The sequence below is a fragment of the Helianthus annuus genome, chromosome 12 (genome assembly GCF_002127325.2).
Source record: "Helianthus annuus cultivar XRQ/B chromosome 12, HanXRQr2.0-SUNRISE, whole genome shotgun sequence".
In the NCBI taxonomy this organism is placed as follows: Eukaryota; Viridiplantae; Streptophyta; class Magnoliopsida; order Asterales; family Asteraceae; genus Helianthus; species Helianthus annuus.
In genome coordinates this window covers 84,575,262-84,588,494 of record NC_035444.2, presented here as the reverse complement: position 1 = coordinate 84,588,494, position 13,233 = coordinate 84,575,262, and the positions used below count along the sequence as shown (strand labels likewise).

Below are 13,233 nucleotides of genomic sequence, written 5' to 3'. Positions count from 1 at the left end.
GTTTCCATTGTGATAACCGTTTTTCAAACTCTTCCAGCTGGGAAATGCGAATGCCATCAACCAATCTTCAAACTTTCTTGACCACCGACTGTATTCCTCGATAGCCATTAGCTTTGGAGGTTTATTGAAGGTTCCAAAAGCACTTTCAGATTCCCAAGCTTCCGTTAACCTTTTCTTCGCATTTGGCGGATTCTCATTGTTGTTGCTTGTAGATCAATCGTCTCCCGAATTTCCAGAAAATGCGTACATGTCGCTGAACGGATTCAAGAATATTTCATCCATCTTGAATGTACCTGCAAAATCAGCAAACACTTAGAAAAATTTTCGAAATTTTGAAAAACAGTGACTAAAAAGCGAAACCAGTTTTAATGACACAAAAGCGAAATCAGCAGTGTGACTGATAAGCGAAATCAGACTTGACAAATAAGCGAAATCAGACTGAATGTGTCCGTATGAGTGAAATCAGATTGGTTCCAGTGAGCGAAATCAGATGATTATGTCTGTATAAGCGAAATCAGGAATAAGTGTGACAGATAAGCGAAATAGCAATATGTCCCTATCAGCGAAATCAGGTCCTAAGAGCGAAATCAATCAACTGGAATGTCCGTATGAGCGAAATTAGCAGGTTATGTCCTTAAGAGCGAAATCACACCCAATGTCCATAAAAGCGAAACCCAGATTTTAGTATATTCTCACCATTTTTAAGCCATATTTTAACCTGATTCTTTCTAGGGTTTGTTACTACTGTGTTTCACACGTTATATTCAAAATTCAGGCCATTTCAACCGTAGGAACTAGTTCAAATTGAAAAAGTATGAGAGAAAGTGAGTAGAAGTAAGAGAATCTGGTAGAATCAAGCTGTAGTAGTATGAACTCCTCGTCCTGAGCTCTGATACCACTTATTGGACCGGTTTCGACCCTAAATAGTCAGTAAAGAATGTTCATCTTTGCGTATAAAGGCGGAATCAATGTACACAAAGTAACAACAGCTTTTCCTCTTCAATTCCTTCTATTTTGATGCTTTCTAAAATGATTTTGACAGAGTTTCGTTACAAAGCATATGACAAGGTTTCGCTCCAAGTTACAACTGAAATCACACATGAAGGTATATATAGTCTGACTGATTTCGCTTATATGCCATGACATATAAGCGAAACCCCATGTGAATCATATGAGCGAAACCCCTAGTAACCACATAAGCGAAACCTCAAGTTCCTATGAGCGAAACCTCTAACCTTAAACCCTAATTTGACTCTCAAGCTCCAATCTTGACCTAACTTGACCTAAGACTTGATACACACGTAGTCAACAGACATTCCGTGCACCAACACAGAGTTGCAAAAGCTTTATCTGACAGAACTGCGGTTTATGAGTCCCATGTTAGAGCTTTCTGGGACACAACAAGATTTGAAGAAACAGACAAAATGATACACGCAGTATTGAGAAAGAAGGACCAATCTGGAAAAGACATAGATGTTGATTTTGAGTTTGGTGTTGGAGATGTTAGGAGAGTTCTTGATTTATAGGATTCTGATAATGATCCAACAATCATGTCAGAATGTCTTGTTAAAGGGTTGTGGTGTAGAATGGGATTCACTGGGCATATAAATGGAAAAATGCTTAAAAGGAATTTCTCAAAGGCTTACAGGTACTTGATGCACTGCATGGTGCATTCAATGTCACACAGAAAAGAAGCGTATGATGAAGTACCCGATTACATCATGAACTTCATTGCTAGCCTGGTATTGAACAGAAAGTATAATATTTCTCAAGTGATCTTTGAGTACATGAAAGAAAATTGCAAAAATGAAACAGATAGATACATCATGTACCCTAGGTTCATCATGATGTTAATCAATGATAAGATCAAGGATCTTCCAAGGAACAGAGATGTGTAAACTATATTACAATTGGAAGAATCACCAAGGAAAAGGATGCAAAAACAAAGAAAATGATATGCAGAATCAAGGATAAAAATTATGTTGCTCCTGAGAATGAAAAGTGGAGACATGAGAAAAGTGATTCAGACAATGAAAATGATAAGATGAGCGAGATGGCTGAGAATAAGACTAGATGGTGGTGTGTGAGAAATGGAAAATGAAAGAGAACACCTAAGTCATCCCCTGCAGTTACCATTCCAAAGGATGGAGATAAGGGTATAGTGAAAGGGAGAGTCTTAAGTCAGTAAGAATTTATGTTTATTAAATGTTTCTAATAAATCTATCAATATTTGTTTTGCAGAGTCTTCTGGAGAACCGCAGCAAAGATTGATAGATGAAACTGTCTTGGAGCCGTCTGTGGTTATTGAACAAGGAGTTGATATTCTGAATAAATCTTTTGAAAGTTATCTGAAGAAAAATGAGGAAGCAACACCTCAAAAGATTCAAGGATCAAGTGCTCAAGATCCTGAAGATGAGGATCAAGATAAATCAAGTGAGGATGATTCTGAAGCAACTCAAACAGAATCAGAATTGGATCCAACAACTCTTGGGAGAGGGAAAGCTCAGTTAAAGAAGAAGCCTTTAAAGAAAAAGAAAGCATCAGATGAAGAAGATTCATCTTATGATTCTGATCAGCCAAAGAAACAAGTAAAGAAACGAAAAGCAGTTCAAGCTGGAGTAATCCCAAAAATGTTAGAGCAAAGAAATCAGGAGCTGAACCGTAAAAAGATAAAGGTGGAAAGAAAGAGAAACATCTTCAGAAATCAAAGGTTCTTGAAACAGAAAAAGACCAAAGTATTGAAACTCCCAAAGAACCTAAGGTTGATAGTACTGAAGAACCGGTGGTGAAAGCTCGAGAAAGAACAGGAGGTGATGATGATTATGTAGAAATCACTGGATTCAAAGTTACTACTCCACGTCCTCCTCCACAAGATAAACCAGGATCGTCACATCCTAAAGATTCAAAGTTTGATTACATTTTTGAAGGTCTTCCAGAAGCAACAGGAATTTACACAGAAGATATTCCTGAAGATGATTATGACATGTTCAACAATGAAGCGGTACAAGAATTGTTACAAAAAGTCAACAAGTTGGAAAAAGAAAAAGCCAAAACAGAATTAGAGCGTGATATTCTAAAGAAACAAGTTGACAATTTGATGAAAGCTTCTTATCAAGTTAGAGCAGTGCTGATAGACCAAGAAGAAACAATGAAAAGAATGAAGAACGAAGCTCATGATAATTCAAAGGTGTTTGAACTGTTGACGGCAGAGATTGCTTCATTGAATGTGAAAATAAAAAATTTGGAAGATGTGAATCAAACGCTTAATCAGCTTCTCAGTGAGATGAGTGAAGCTTCATCAAACGAAATGAAAGCAATGAAGTTGGAGATGGAAGCCATGAAGGCAGACAAGGTGGTAAAAGATGAACAACTTCATATGCTATACTCTGTCATGGAGAGCCATTTAAAAATGGATGTTCATATTGCATTCAATGAAATAGAAGTGAAAAGAACTGAAGAAAGAAGAATGGAATGTGAAAGACGTCTAGCTGAAGAAGCCACTCAAAAGAACAAAGGTGTGATTGATGATACTCAAGAAGCTGGTGGATCTTCAAGTCAACCTGAAGTTGGTGGTTCATCAAACCAAGAAGATATAGAAATGGTTGATGCTGAAAATATTCAAGAACATGTTGATCAAGATTTCATGATGATTGGAGAGTCTTCTAAACCTTTGGATGCTGAAAATGTTCTTAGAAAAGTGGCTGTTATTCAAAGAAAGAAAAAGGCTAGAGAAATGTTGTTACTAGAGTGGAAGACAGACCAGTTCGTACTTGTTGGTGATGCCTATTCAGTGCCTTACAATGTTCAAGAAGTTGCTCCTGAAATGAAAGTTAAAGAAAGGCGAAGAAAGGCAAAGAAAGCTCGTGGAGAAATCGCTGATGATGACTCCGATGTAGAGCTATTTGGAGATGATGAAGAAGAAAATGAAGATGATGAAAAGGATGACAAGCCTGATGATCATGATGATAAAGATGATAAGGGAGATGATGATAACGATGAGGGTGCTTCTGGATTATTGATCAGAGATACAATTTTTCAAGAAAGAATCAATGAATAGATGAATGATGAGATCAATGAACAAGAGGATGACTTACAAAATGAAGCTTCATCATCAGGAAAGCAGCATGTTGATCAGGTATTCCTCTCAAACCCAACTGTTATTTACTTGAATGTTCAACAAGAAGGTGAGGTTGAGGTTAGAAGAACTAGAGCTGAAATGCTAGAAGAGTTGGGTTAGAAGAAGGAAAGTTTAAGTTTGATATTGAGGACGAGATTCCTCAGTCACCAGCAAAAGACTTCGAGCCCAGATATACATATGAAGCAGATCACTATGATGATGTAATTGTTGAAGATGCTTCAGATTCTTCCGAAGATGAAATTGATTTTCACTATGCTGGGGTTGATGAAACGTTTCCTTCATTTGCTGAGATGTTCAAAGACAGAAATGAAGATGAAATTAAAAGAAAAATTGTTGAAAAGATCTCCACAGAAGGTGTTCCTGAAACTATTCCGAGAGAAATTCTTGCAGAAGAAAGAAAGAAATGGTTCAAAAATATGCCTAAAGAAAGAAAAACTCTCAGAGCTCTCCGGTACTTCACTCACAACAAAAATCTATCATGGGGAGATATTCTATCGTGGGGAAATCTTAAAGATCTTAAAGTGTATGCCATCAGGAGAGAAGAAGGAGTTCAATACTTCGAGTTCTTATCTGATATTAGTTCTCTACCATGGTGGGATGTGGAAGAGTTGGTAAAGACAAAGAACATCAAGCAGTTCTACTATGGTCCTGAAGTTTGTCAACATGATCAAGATCTGTGGAACTACATTAAATGGCAAGCAAAGACTGGCTATCCTGATTGGAAGCCACGGTATCCAAAGCAGATTGTCACATTTTTTGGAAAATGGAAAGAAAGACATAACTCTGGATGTAAAGTCGCCTATGTGTTTGAAGAACATGCCTCTCAGAGCCATCGAACAAGATTTTCATGATCTGTTTCAAGGTTGGTTATACAATGAAACAATAGCTGAGGCAGTCATCTCTCTTTATGACAAGTCCACTGGAAAATCTCGAAGAATCAGCATTTTGGATCCAATGTGGCTTGTTAACTGCTCAAAGAAACACATTGATTGCTTATTTCTTAACAAGATCGTTTATGAAAAGAGAGACAAAAATCAAGCAATGCAGTATCAAACGATTGTGGATGTTTGCTTTGCTCAAGACATCAATTCTGGTAGATATTGGAAGTCTAAATGGAGAAACATTGAAATTGATGAGTTCTTGAAAAGATACAAGCGAAGTCAAAGGTCTAAAGAGATAGCAAACAGAGCTGCTGAGTTGGGAAGGAGAAATTTGGGGTATGTACCACCAACAGATCAGACGCCAATTGAATCTGAAGAAAACAAGATTCCTAAATGGGATCGAAAGCGTGATGGTGACCCAGAGTACAGAAAATGGTGGATGACTGAAGGTAGACACAAGAGACGAAGGATGTTAGAAGAAAGAGAATAAAAGAGGAGGCAAAATGCGAAAGAGCGAAGGAGGAACAGGAAGAAATGAAGACTATACTGGAAGGAACTACAACTATATCCGAGGGGGAGTCTATTAGTGTATACGTCTGTAGCTTCCGTCAGTATATAGTCATGTTTTTAATGTTTGTAAACAATATATGTATGTATGTTAGATAGTTTAGTAGATCAGGATATGGCGCGTTAATGTTAAGTGCTGACTTTTGTTGACCATGCTAACCGATCGGCTAGCCTAACCGATCGAACAGGCAAACCGATCGAACAGGATGTTCGATCGAACAGCAGGTCAGCCGATCGGCTAGCCCAGCCGATCGGCCAGCACTCACTCTATCCTGATGCTACTACATATAAATAGCTAGCCGAACTGTTCATTTGTAACTTTTTGCTATATTGACTCTCTGGCGAACTCATGTCAGTCTGACCTTTCAAAGGAGCTTGTGTACTTTCATATTCGATTAATGAAAGATCAGACAGTATTTCAGAGTTGAATTTGTTATCGTACATCTGTAGTTTGATTCAATGAATTCCGCGCATTGATCATATCCGATTCATCTAAGTTCCAGTCGATCAGATCCTGTTAAAAAGGGACCTACAACCTAATGAGCATAATTTTATAGAATTAACAATCAAGTTCCATGACTAGTTATCTTGTTAATTTCAACATCTTTTACCAATTCAATGCCTAATTCATACTTCAATATCAAGATTAACTTCATAAAGCCATATAAACACCCAATTCAAGATCATAACTCTAGTGTGCCTCATCATTCTTAAAAACCCATTAAACACCTAAGTAGTGATTATGAATTTTATCAACATGAACACAAATTCATTAGTTTATTAATTAGGGTTTGTTTCTAATCATACATTCATCCTATTTTCACCCAAATAACCATCATTCAAGCTCAAATTTCGAATTTCCAGTGTTCATCAAGAATTTGAGATGGAACAAAATAGTGAAATTTGACATACCTTATGATCACTTCACTGAGGTGATCACTAATTTGTGCTTGGATTTCAATTTGGGTATGATTTTCCCTTCCAATTGCTTGAATTTTAGCTTGTTACGGTTTGAAGATGAGAGCTCCCTGGCTCCTCTGGAAATTTTGACCAGAACACACACTTAGTGTGTGTGTGTTTTGGTGTTAATGTTTTATTTAATTAAAACTAGTTTTCTAGTTTATCACCTTTTGTCCCTCTACTTACCCAAGTTTGCATATAATGTGTTTTAACCAAGTTTCCTTGTTACTACAAGACTTGTGATTAACTAGGTTATTTATTCTTAGTTACTTTATCTTGTTTATAATCGACTTTAAATTTTTAATATAAAAATTTATATTTTCGAGGTGTTACACGTCCAAGCCATCCACTCCTTCTCCCAAGCTTTCTCCCTTTGCTCCAGCAATTCCCCGTCATTCTGAAAGAAAGAGTGTTATTCATAAAAAAAGAAGAAAAAAGAGGGGAGGAGAAGAGGTGTTACCTTCTCCTCCAGCAGCTTCATCTCGGCGTCAGTTACTCGGCACCGAAGCTCAGCAGCAACGGTTTGAGAGGTCTTCAGCTCGCTCAGCAGTCCCTCGTTTATGCTTCTTAACTCATTCACCCTCTGCAACATACCAGCCCCCTAAAAAAGCCCTCACAGATGGACAGACTGTATTGATCGTCAAAGAGGTTAGGGTCCAAGGCAAAATTCATGAATCTATGAAGGGGAGGGACGGCATGATTCAAAAAGTCTCGGGCGGTCTCAGGGGTCCCCACAACGATGGAAGGAGTTATCTTCCACTTAAGGACATACGGAACAGGGAGGCCCTCGGCAAACATGGGAGCCAAGGGGGAGCGAGGGAAAAGGTCTTCAGGCTGCTTGAGCTTGCTAGTACCAGTGGCCCGAAGGGGAGAAACTTCGGTGGCAGGAGTAGTATGGGCAACACTAGTCTCCGGAGCTTTATCTTTAACCCGGGAGAAAGCAGGAGCAGCAGGAATCACAATTGGGGCCTTAGAATTCCCCTGGTTCAAATAAAAAAAAAAGGAAAGAAAGGGGAGAGTAAATAAACGGAGCACACATGCATGTATATACAAATGAAAAACTTACAAGCAAAGGATCACTAACTAGGCTGGAGGACTTCAAATGCTTGGATAAGGAACTCTTAGCACCAGTAGGAGGAACCTCAGATGTAGCTTTGGATGCAGGAAAGGGTTTCTGGCCACTCGCACTCCTGAGCCTCAAACGAATGTTTCGAGGCTCAGGGATCACCGCCTTATGACTAACCTCCGTACTAGCCTTCCGCTTGCGGATTAGACGACTCTCCAGGTCCTCATGCTCATCACCACTCGAATTCTTTGACAGGAGGGAACCCTTAGAGCCTTCAACCTCCTTCGAGGAGTCCTCCTCCTGGGAAGAAGTCTCCTCCCCCCTCTCAGTAGCAGCGGAACCCCCGACATAAACAAACTCCCCTTCCCAAGAGCTTTTCTCTCCAAAACATGCCTCATTTCTAGGTTAACCACATCTCCAACCATAAATTTAATTCCTCTACAACCCCCCTAAAGTAAGCCCCACAATGTCATCTCTGCACAAAACAAACAAATGCTAGAGATGACTGGACAAGAAACAAAAATCACAAGCCAAGGTACGATAAACAGTCATCCTAAGTGGGAAAATAAGAAGAAGAATACCTTTCTTCCCAAAATAAGCCCTCGGACGGACGGAGTAAAGGGGACTCATGCCTCCCATGGCCAAGACCCCCTCAAGAAAATTGTAAGCCCTAGTTGGATTCTCATGCATCCTCTTCCACGACACGGTATCATTCACAGATAGAACTGGGACGCTGTCGTCAATAGATGCTTTCGGATCCCTCAAAGGAGGAGACTCCGGAAGCATTGCAGCCGAGACAAAGATAAACCTATTTTTCCACTCTATAGGATAAGTGGATGTGGGCATGAATGAGTAACAGGGTGGGGAGACACTGTCCTTCTGTTTGGCAAAGGTGAACCAGTCTCCGTCTGATAAAAGCTTGTAGAATATGCAAAAAAGGGGCACCGACGGTTCGCCGGAAACCGCCACGCAGGAAAGTTCAAAGTGCACCACCCTCATAAAAGCAAAGGGGTTCAACTGAGAGATCTGAATGCCAAAATGCTTTAAGAGTTCCACTTTAAATGGCGACAGGGGGTAACGGACACCACAGAAAGAAAAGGCCAGAGTATAAAGAACGATCTTCTCCGACGTGCAAACCGCCGGATCATCAGTGCCAGGAAGAGTCGGAGAGAACCGTTTAGGAATCTGGTATATTGCAACGAAAGATTCAACATCTTCTTTTGTCAATACGGAATGTATCAATGAACGGCCAGTGCGACTCATTGGCAAGGATGGTTGGAAGAATTTTAGAGAGAAGTGAAAAAGAAGTTGTGGTGAAATGAGAGGTCATTCCAGGGTTTTAATGAAGACACAGAGTAAGGGCGGTAACCGTCACATCAAGATTTTAAAAATCAAATTATGATGGCACATGCATCATTGCAAATGGCCCCCAGCCGTTGGATCATCCTGATCTTGTAAATCCCAGAGAACCGCCGCATAACTGCCATCATTAAGGGGCCCACTCTCCTCGCCCAGATAGACGTCGCCACAGTTCCGGAGCTACTCGGATTCAGCCCAGGGTCATACGGCTCAGGTCTCATGACCAAGGACTAGAGATGACTTGACGACAAGGCCCACTGGTGGTCCAGTGAACCCGTCTTAGGCTTTCGTAATTTGGTCCGACTCGTGGGCCCAAGTCAAATCTTTTCTCTTAAAAGGGAACCAAAAGAGGAGGCGGGAAAAGTGTGAGGATCCAAGGTTTCTACTCTCATTTAATGCATGACGGAGAGAGAAAGTGCAGTCACCGAAATAGGAGAACAAGGCAGCTGGTCTCATTAAGGAAGCCCGTAATCCATCCGTTGGGGCTCAGACACGTGTCTGAGTCTCCCAAAGCCTCCAAAAAGCCGCTAGATGATCCCGGTAACATGTCCAAGAGAGATAAGCAACTTTCTTTATATAAGGAAGGTGAGATACACGGTTGAGGTATGCACAGAAGACCCTTTCTCATTAAATACACAAACACTTCATTTATTCCGACATACTCGGACCACATTTAACACACATTATCCCGAATTCACACCAAGGGGAATACTCCGACGATCACGTACTCGTCGGAACAAGCTTCTCCTGTCTCCGACAAGTTTACTTATTATCACGCCGGAGCTTGGTCACGGATCCCCCCCCCGGGGGTCCTACGTGGCGAGGCTAACGGTGTTTTCTTTTGTAGGATAATGAAATGAAGCTTTTACAACGTTGACGAGAACCATTGACCGTCAACCGAGACTTGAGGACTCGACATTGACGAGACCCATTGACCATCTGTAACAGCAAATAGATAAGATTCAGATAATTTTTCTGATAATTTTAAGTGAATTTAAGAAAATTATGTTATGAATTATTACCTATTTATTATATGACTATCCATATACTTAACCCCTATCCCTCCATATACATAACCCCCATCCCTCTATATACTTAACCCCAACTTGTAAAGCCTATAAATAGAGGCACATGTGAATCACTTGAGATATCAATAAAATATCCATTCCCCCAATTTCTCTTCTTATCTCTATAATGTTAATAGGCTAGTTGTTTCAAACACGTTATCAGCACGACTTGTTTTTAGAGTTGGATCGTATTATCACAAGTGCCATAGCTTTGGATCACACCATCGTAAGGTATAATATATTTTCTAACCATTTTATCATTATTCATTATTTCTTTATACATGATCCATATTATAATTCATACTATTTTGGGTTGTGTTAGAGACTTGTACATACTATCCATCGTAAGGTAAAAAAAAAGTTTATTTTTATTTTTTATTTCTAGAATCAACATTCATTCGTTTATTAAGGATAATAATAGTAGTAGTGATAATAACAACAATAGGATTTTTGGTGTAATTCTTTAAAAAAAAAAAACAATAGTAATAAAGGTAAATTACATGAATTCTTTCTTGTGGTTTAATAAAATTGAAGAGTATCTTTCTCCTTAAAGCTATTTACATAATTAATTATTTTTACTATTTACTTTCAAATTTTGCTTAGACCATGTTAAAATTTTCAACTCGGCAATTAATTTTAAAATAACCATTTGTTGTCCTTTGCTTATCATGCATTTAGCCCTAAAAAAAAGTTATTTTATTTTCTGTTATTTTTTTTATTAGTTTTTGTTAGATAGAATTGTGTGATATGATAGAATGGTCAATTTTAATATAATAATAAAATTGAAATAAGGTTAAAAAAAAAAGAAAAAAAAGGGGAAAGAGTAGTTACAATTTATATACAAATAATCAAATGGTATCTCTTCTTATTCTTCTTAAGGTTTAATTAAGTTTTAAAAGTTATCTTTTGCATTAGTTATTATTGGGAGACACAAGTTCGAAAGAGTAGTTACAATTTATATAAATAGCAATCTAATATGAGAGAACAAACTTGTATGAAATGATACGTCACTTTTTCGAAGACAATTGGCAAAATAACTATAACAATTACCTTGGCGCCTCATATTGTTAAGCAAGTTAGGGTAATCCATTAGACACTTTTTTTTATAATCTAACGAAAGACCTTCCATCTAGTAATCATTAGAAAAAAAATCATTATGCACATCAGTACTCTTATTAAATTATTGTAGCTTTGATTCATTTAAAATATTTAATTGATTCAAATCGATTTACTACCCATATTCTATAAAATTTATATTCCTTCATATGTTTTAAGTATTTGTTAACAATATTACACGTTATAATATAATATTAAATATCATATTTAGTTTATGTTTATTTGGTGTATATACATTTCGGGTGTGTACATGATTAACTAACACATTACCCTTGATATATGAGAAGAAATACTGTGTATTAATCTTTGTAAACAAAATTTAGAATTTAATGTGTAATCTCTAAACGTCTTAACACATAACTATTTTGTTAACCTTGTTTTTCTTTGTAGTCAATAATTGTTATCCCAAATATTATTTAATTGGATTATAATTTTGAATAACATACATTAATCCGTGCATATTTCTTTAATATAGATAATCATGTCGAATCTTGCAAAGCTTGAGTTTATGGCTTTAGACATCACTGGGAAAAATTATTTGTCATGGACTTTGGATGCTGAAATCCATCTAAATGCCAATAACCTTGGGGAAACAATTAAAGAAGGAAATAAAACGAGTACCCAAGATAAGGCAAAGGCAATGATTTTCTTACGCCACCATATTCATGAGTCATTGAAAAATGAATATCTCACTATCAAAGATCCACTCGTCCTATGGACCAATTTAAAAGAAAGGTATGACCATCAGAAAACAGTAATATTACCAAGAGCTCGTTATGAATGGATTAATTTAAGGTTGCAAGACTTTAAGTCTATAAGTGAGTATAACTCAGCAATGTTTAGAATCACGTCACAGTTGATTCTATGTGGAGAAAATATTACTGATAAGGAGATGTTGGAAAAAACATTCTCCACCTTTCACGCCTCAAACATTGTCTTGCAACAACAATATCGTGAAAGGGGCTTCACCAAATACAGTGACTTAATATCATGTTTGCTTGTGGCTGAGCAAAATAATGAGCTACTAATGAAAAACCATGAAACTCGTCCAGTTGGTACAATCCCATTCCCAGAAGTGAATGTGGCAACATATAATGACCAAAGTGGAAGTCACGGACGTGGTCGTGGCTATCAACGTGGGCGTGGTCATGGTAGTCGTGGTCGTGGTCGTGGTCGTGGTCATGGACGTGGTCGTGGACGTGCATATGGTAAGGGGAATTATCATGGTGTTCAATTCAAAAACAAAAGAACCCATCAGAAGTTGCATGATAATGAAAAGAAATCCAATGATGAAAGAGGTAAAAAGAAAAGTGGAACCTCATCTAATGCATGCTATCGATGTGGTGGTAACAACCACTTGGCTGGTACATGTCGTACAGCCAGACACTTAGTAGAGCTTTACCAACAATCTATAAAAGACAAACAAAAAGGAATAGAGACAAATTTCACATATGAAGATGGAAATGTTGATGTCCCAAGTGGTGAAAAGGACCATACTAATGCAACTAATCTAGATTATGATGATTTCCTTATCGAACAAGCTAATTTGGATTCTGGTGATATCTTGGCTGATACAAACCAGTTGGATGCTTGCAATTTTCCCTATGTGTAACAACTGTCACTAAAATCAATAATTAGGACAATAATTAGTTAATAAGAAAACCCTAATTGGGACACCCAAGTAATTCTGCACTAGCCCTAAAATTTTCAGAATGATCGGAATCAGGATCAGGGCCCCTAAAACTCAAGGGGGGCAAACCCTAGCTGATAATTATCTAAATTAAAACGTTGCTATGCTCTGATTGGTTAATTCTTTGAGTCACCAAGGCTAGTCCCGAGTCTAGGCAGCCTATGAATTAGACTGCTTAGCTTACGGACCGTAAGGGGTCCGGCATACGGTCCGTAAGGGAGACCCAAAAATTACTATAAATAGCCGACCTTGGCAATTAACTGTTGAAGTTGAAACGACGTTTATACCTACTGTGTACGTCGAGATATTCTGAATTCAGTTCACAACACACACACGATCACGAGGTGCTGCCGCAATCAGGGTAATAACTCGATCGCTATTACGATTCA

The 13,233-nt window shown here is 38.2% G+C and overlaps 2 protein-coding genes across 2 annotated transcripts; both read left to right on the top strand.

Annotated features, from left to right (window-relative positions):
- Nucleotides 1–1,608: 1,608 nt before the first annotated feature.
- On the top strand, nucleotides 1,609–4,057 carry LOC110893183 (glutamic acid-rich protein-like). The gene is made up of 3 exons (XM_022140302.1): nucleotides 1,609–1,648; nucleotides 2,242–2,618; nucleotides 2,702–4,057. Exons 1-3 carry the CDS (start codon nucleotides 1,609–1,611, stop codon nucleotides 4,055–4,057), a joined length of 1,773 nt encoding a protein of 590 aa, XP_021995994.1.
- Nucleotides 4,058–11,635: 7,578 nt separating this feature from the next.
- On the top strand, nucleotides 11,636–12,766 carry LOC110893182. Its single transcript, XM_022140301.1, has one exon. The coding sequence runs from the start codon at nucleotides 11,636–11,638 to the stop codon at nucleotides 12,764–12,766; it is 1,131 nt and encodes a 376-aa protein (XP_021995993.1).
- Nucleotides 12,767–13,233: the final 467 nt, after the last annotated feature.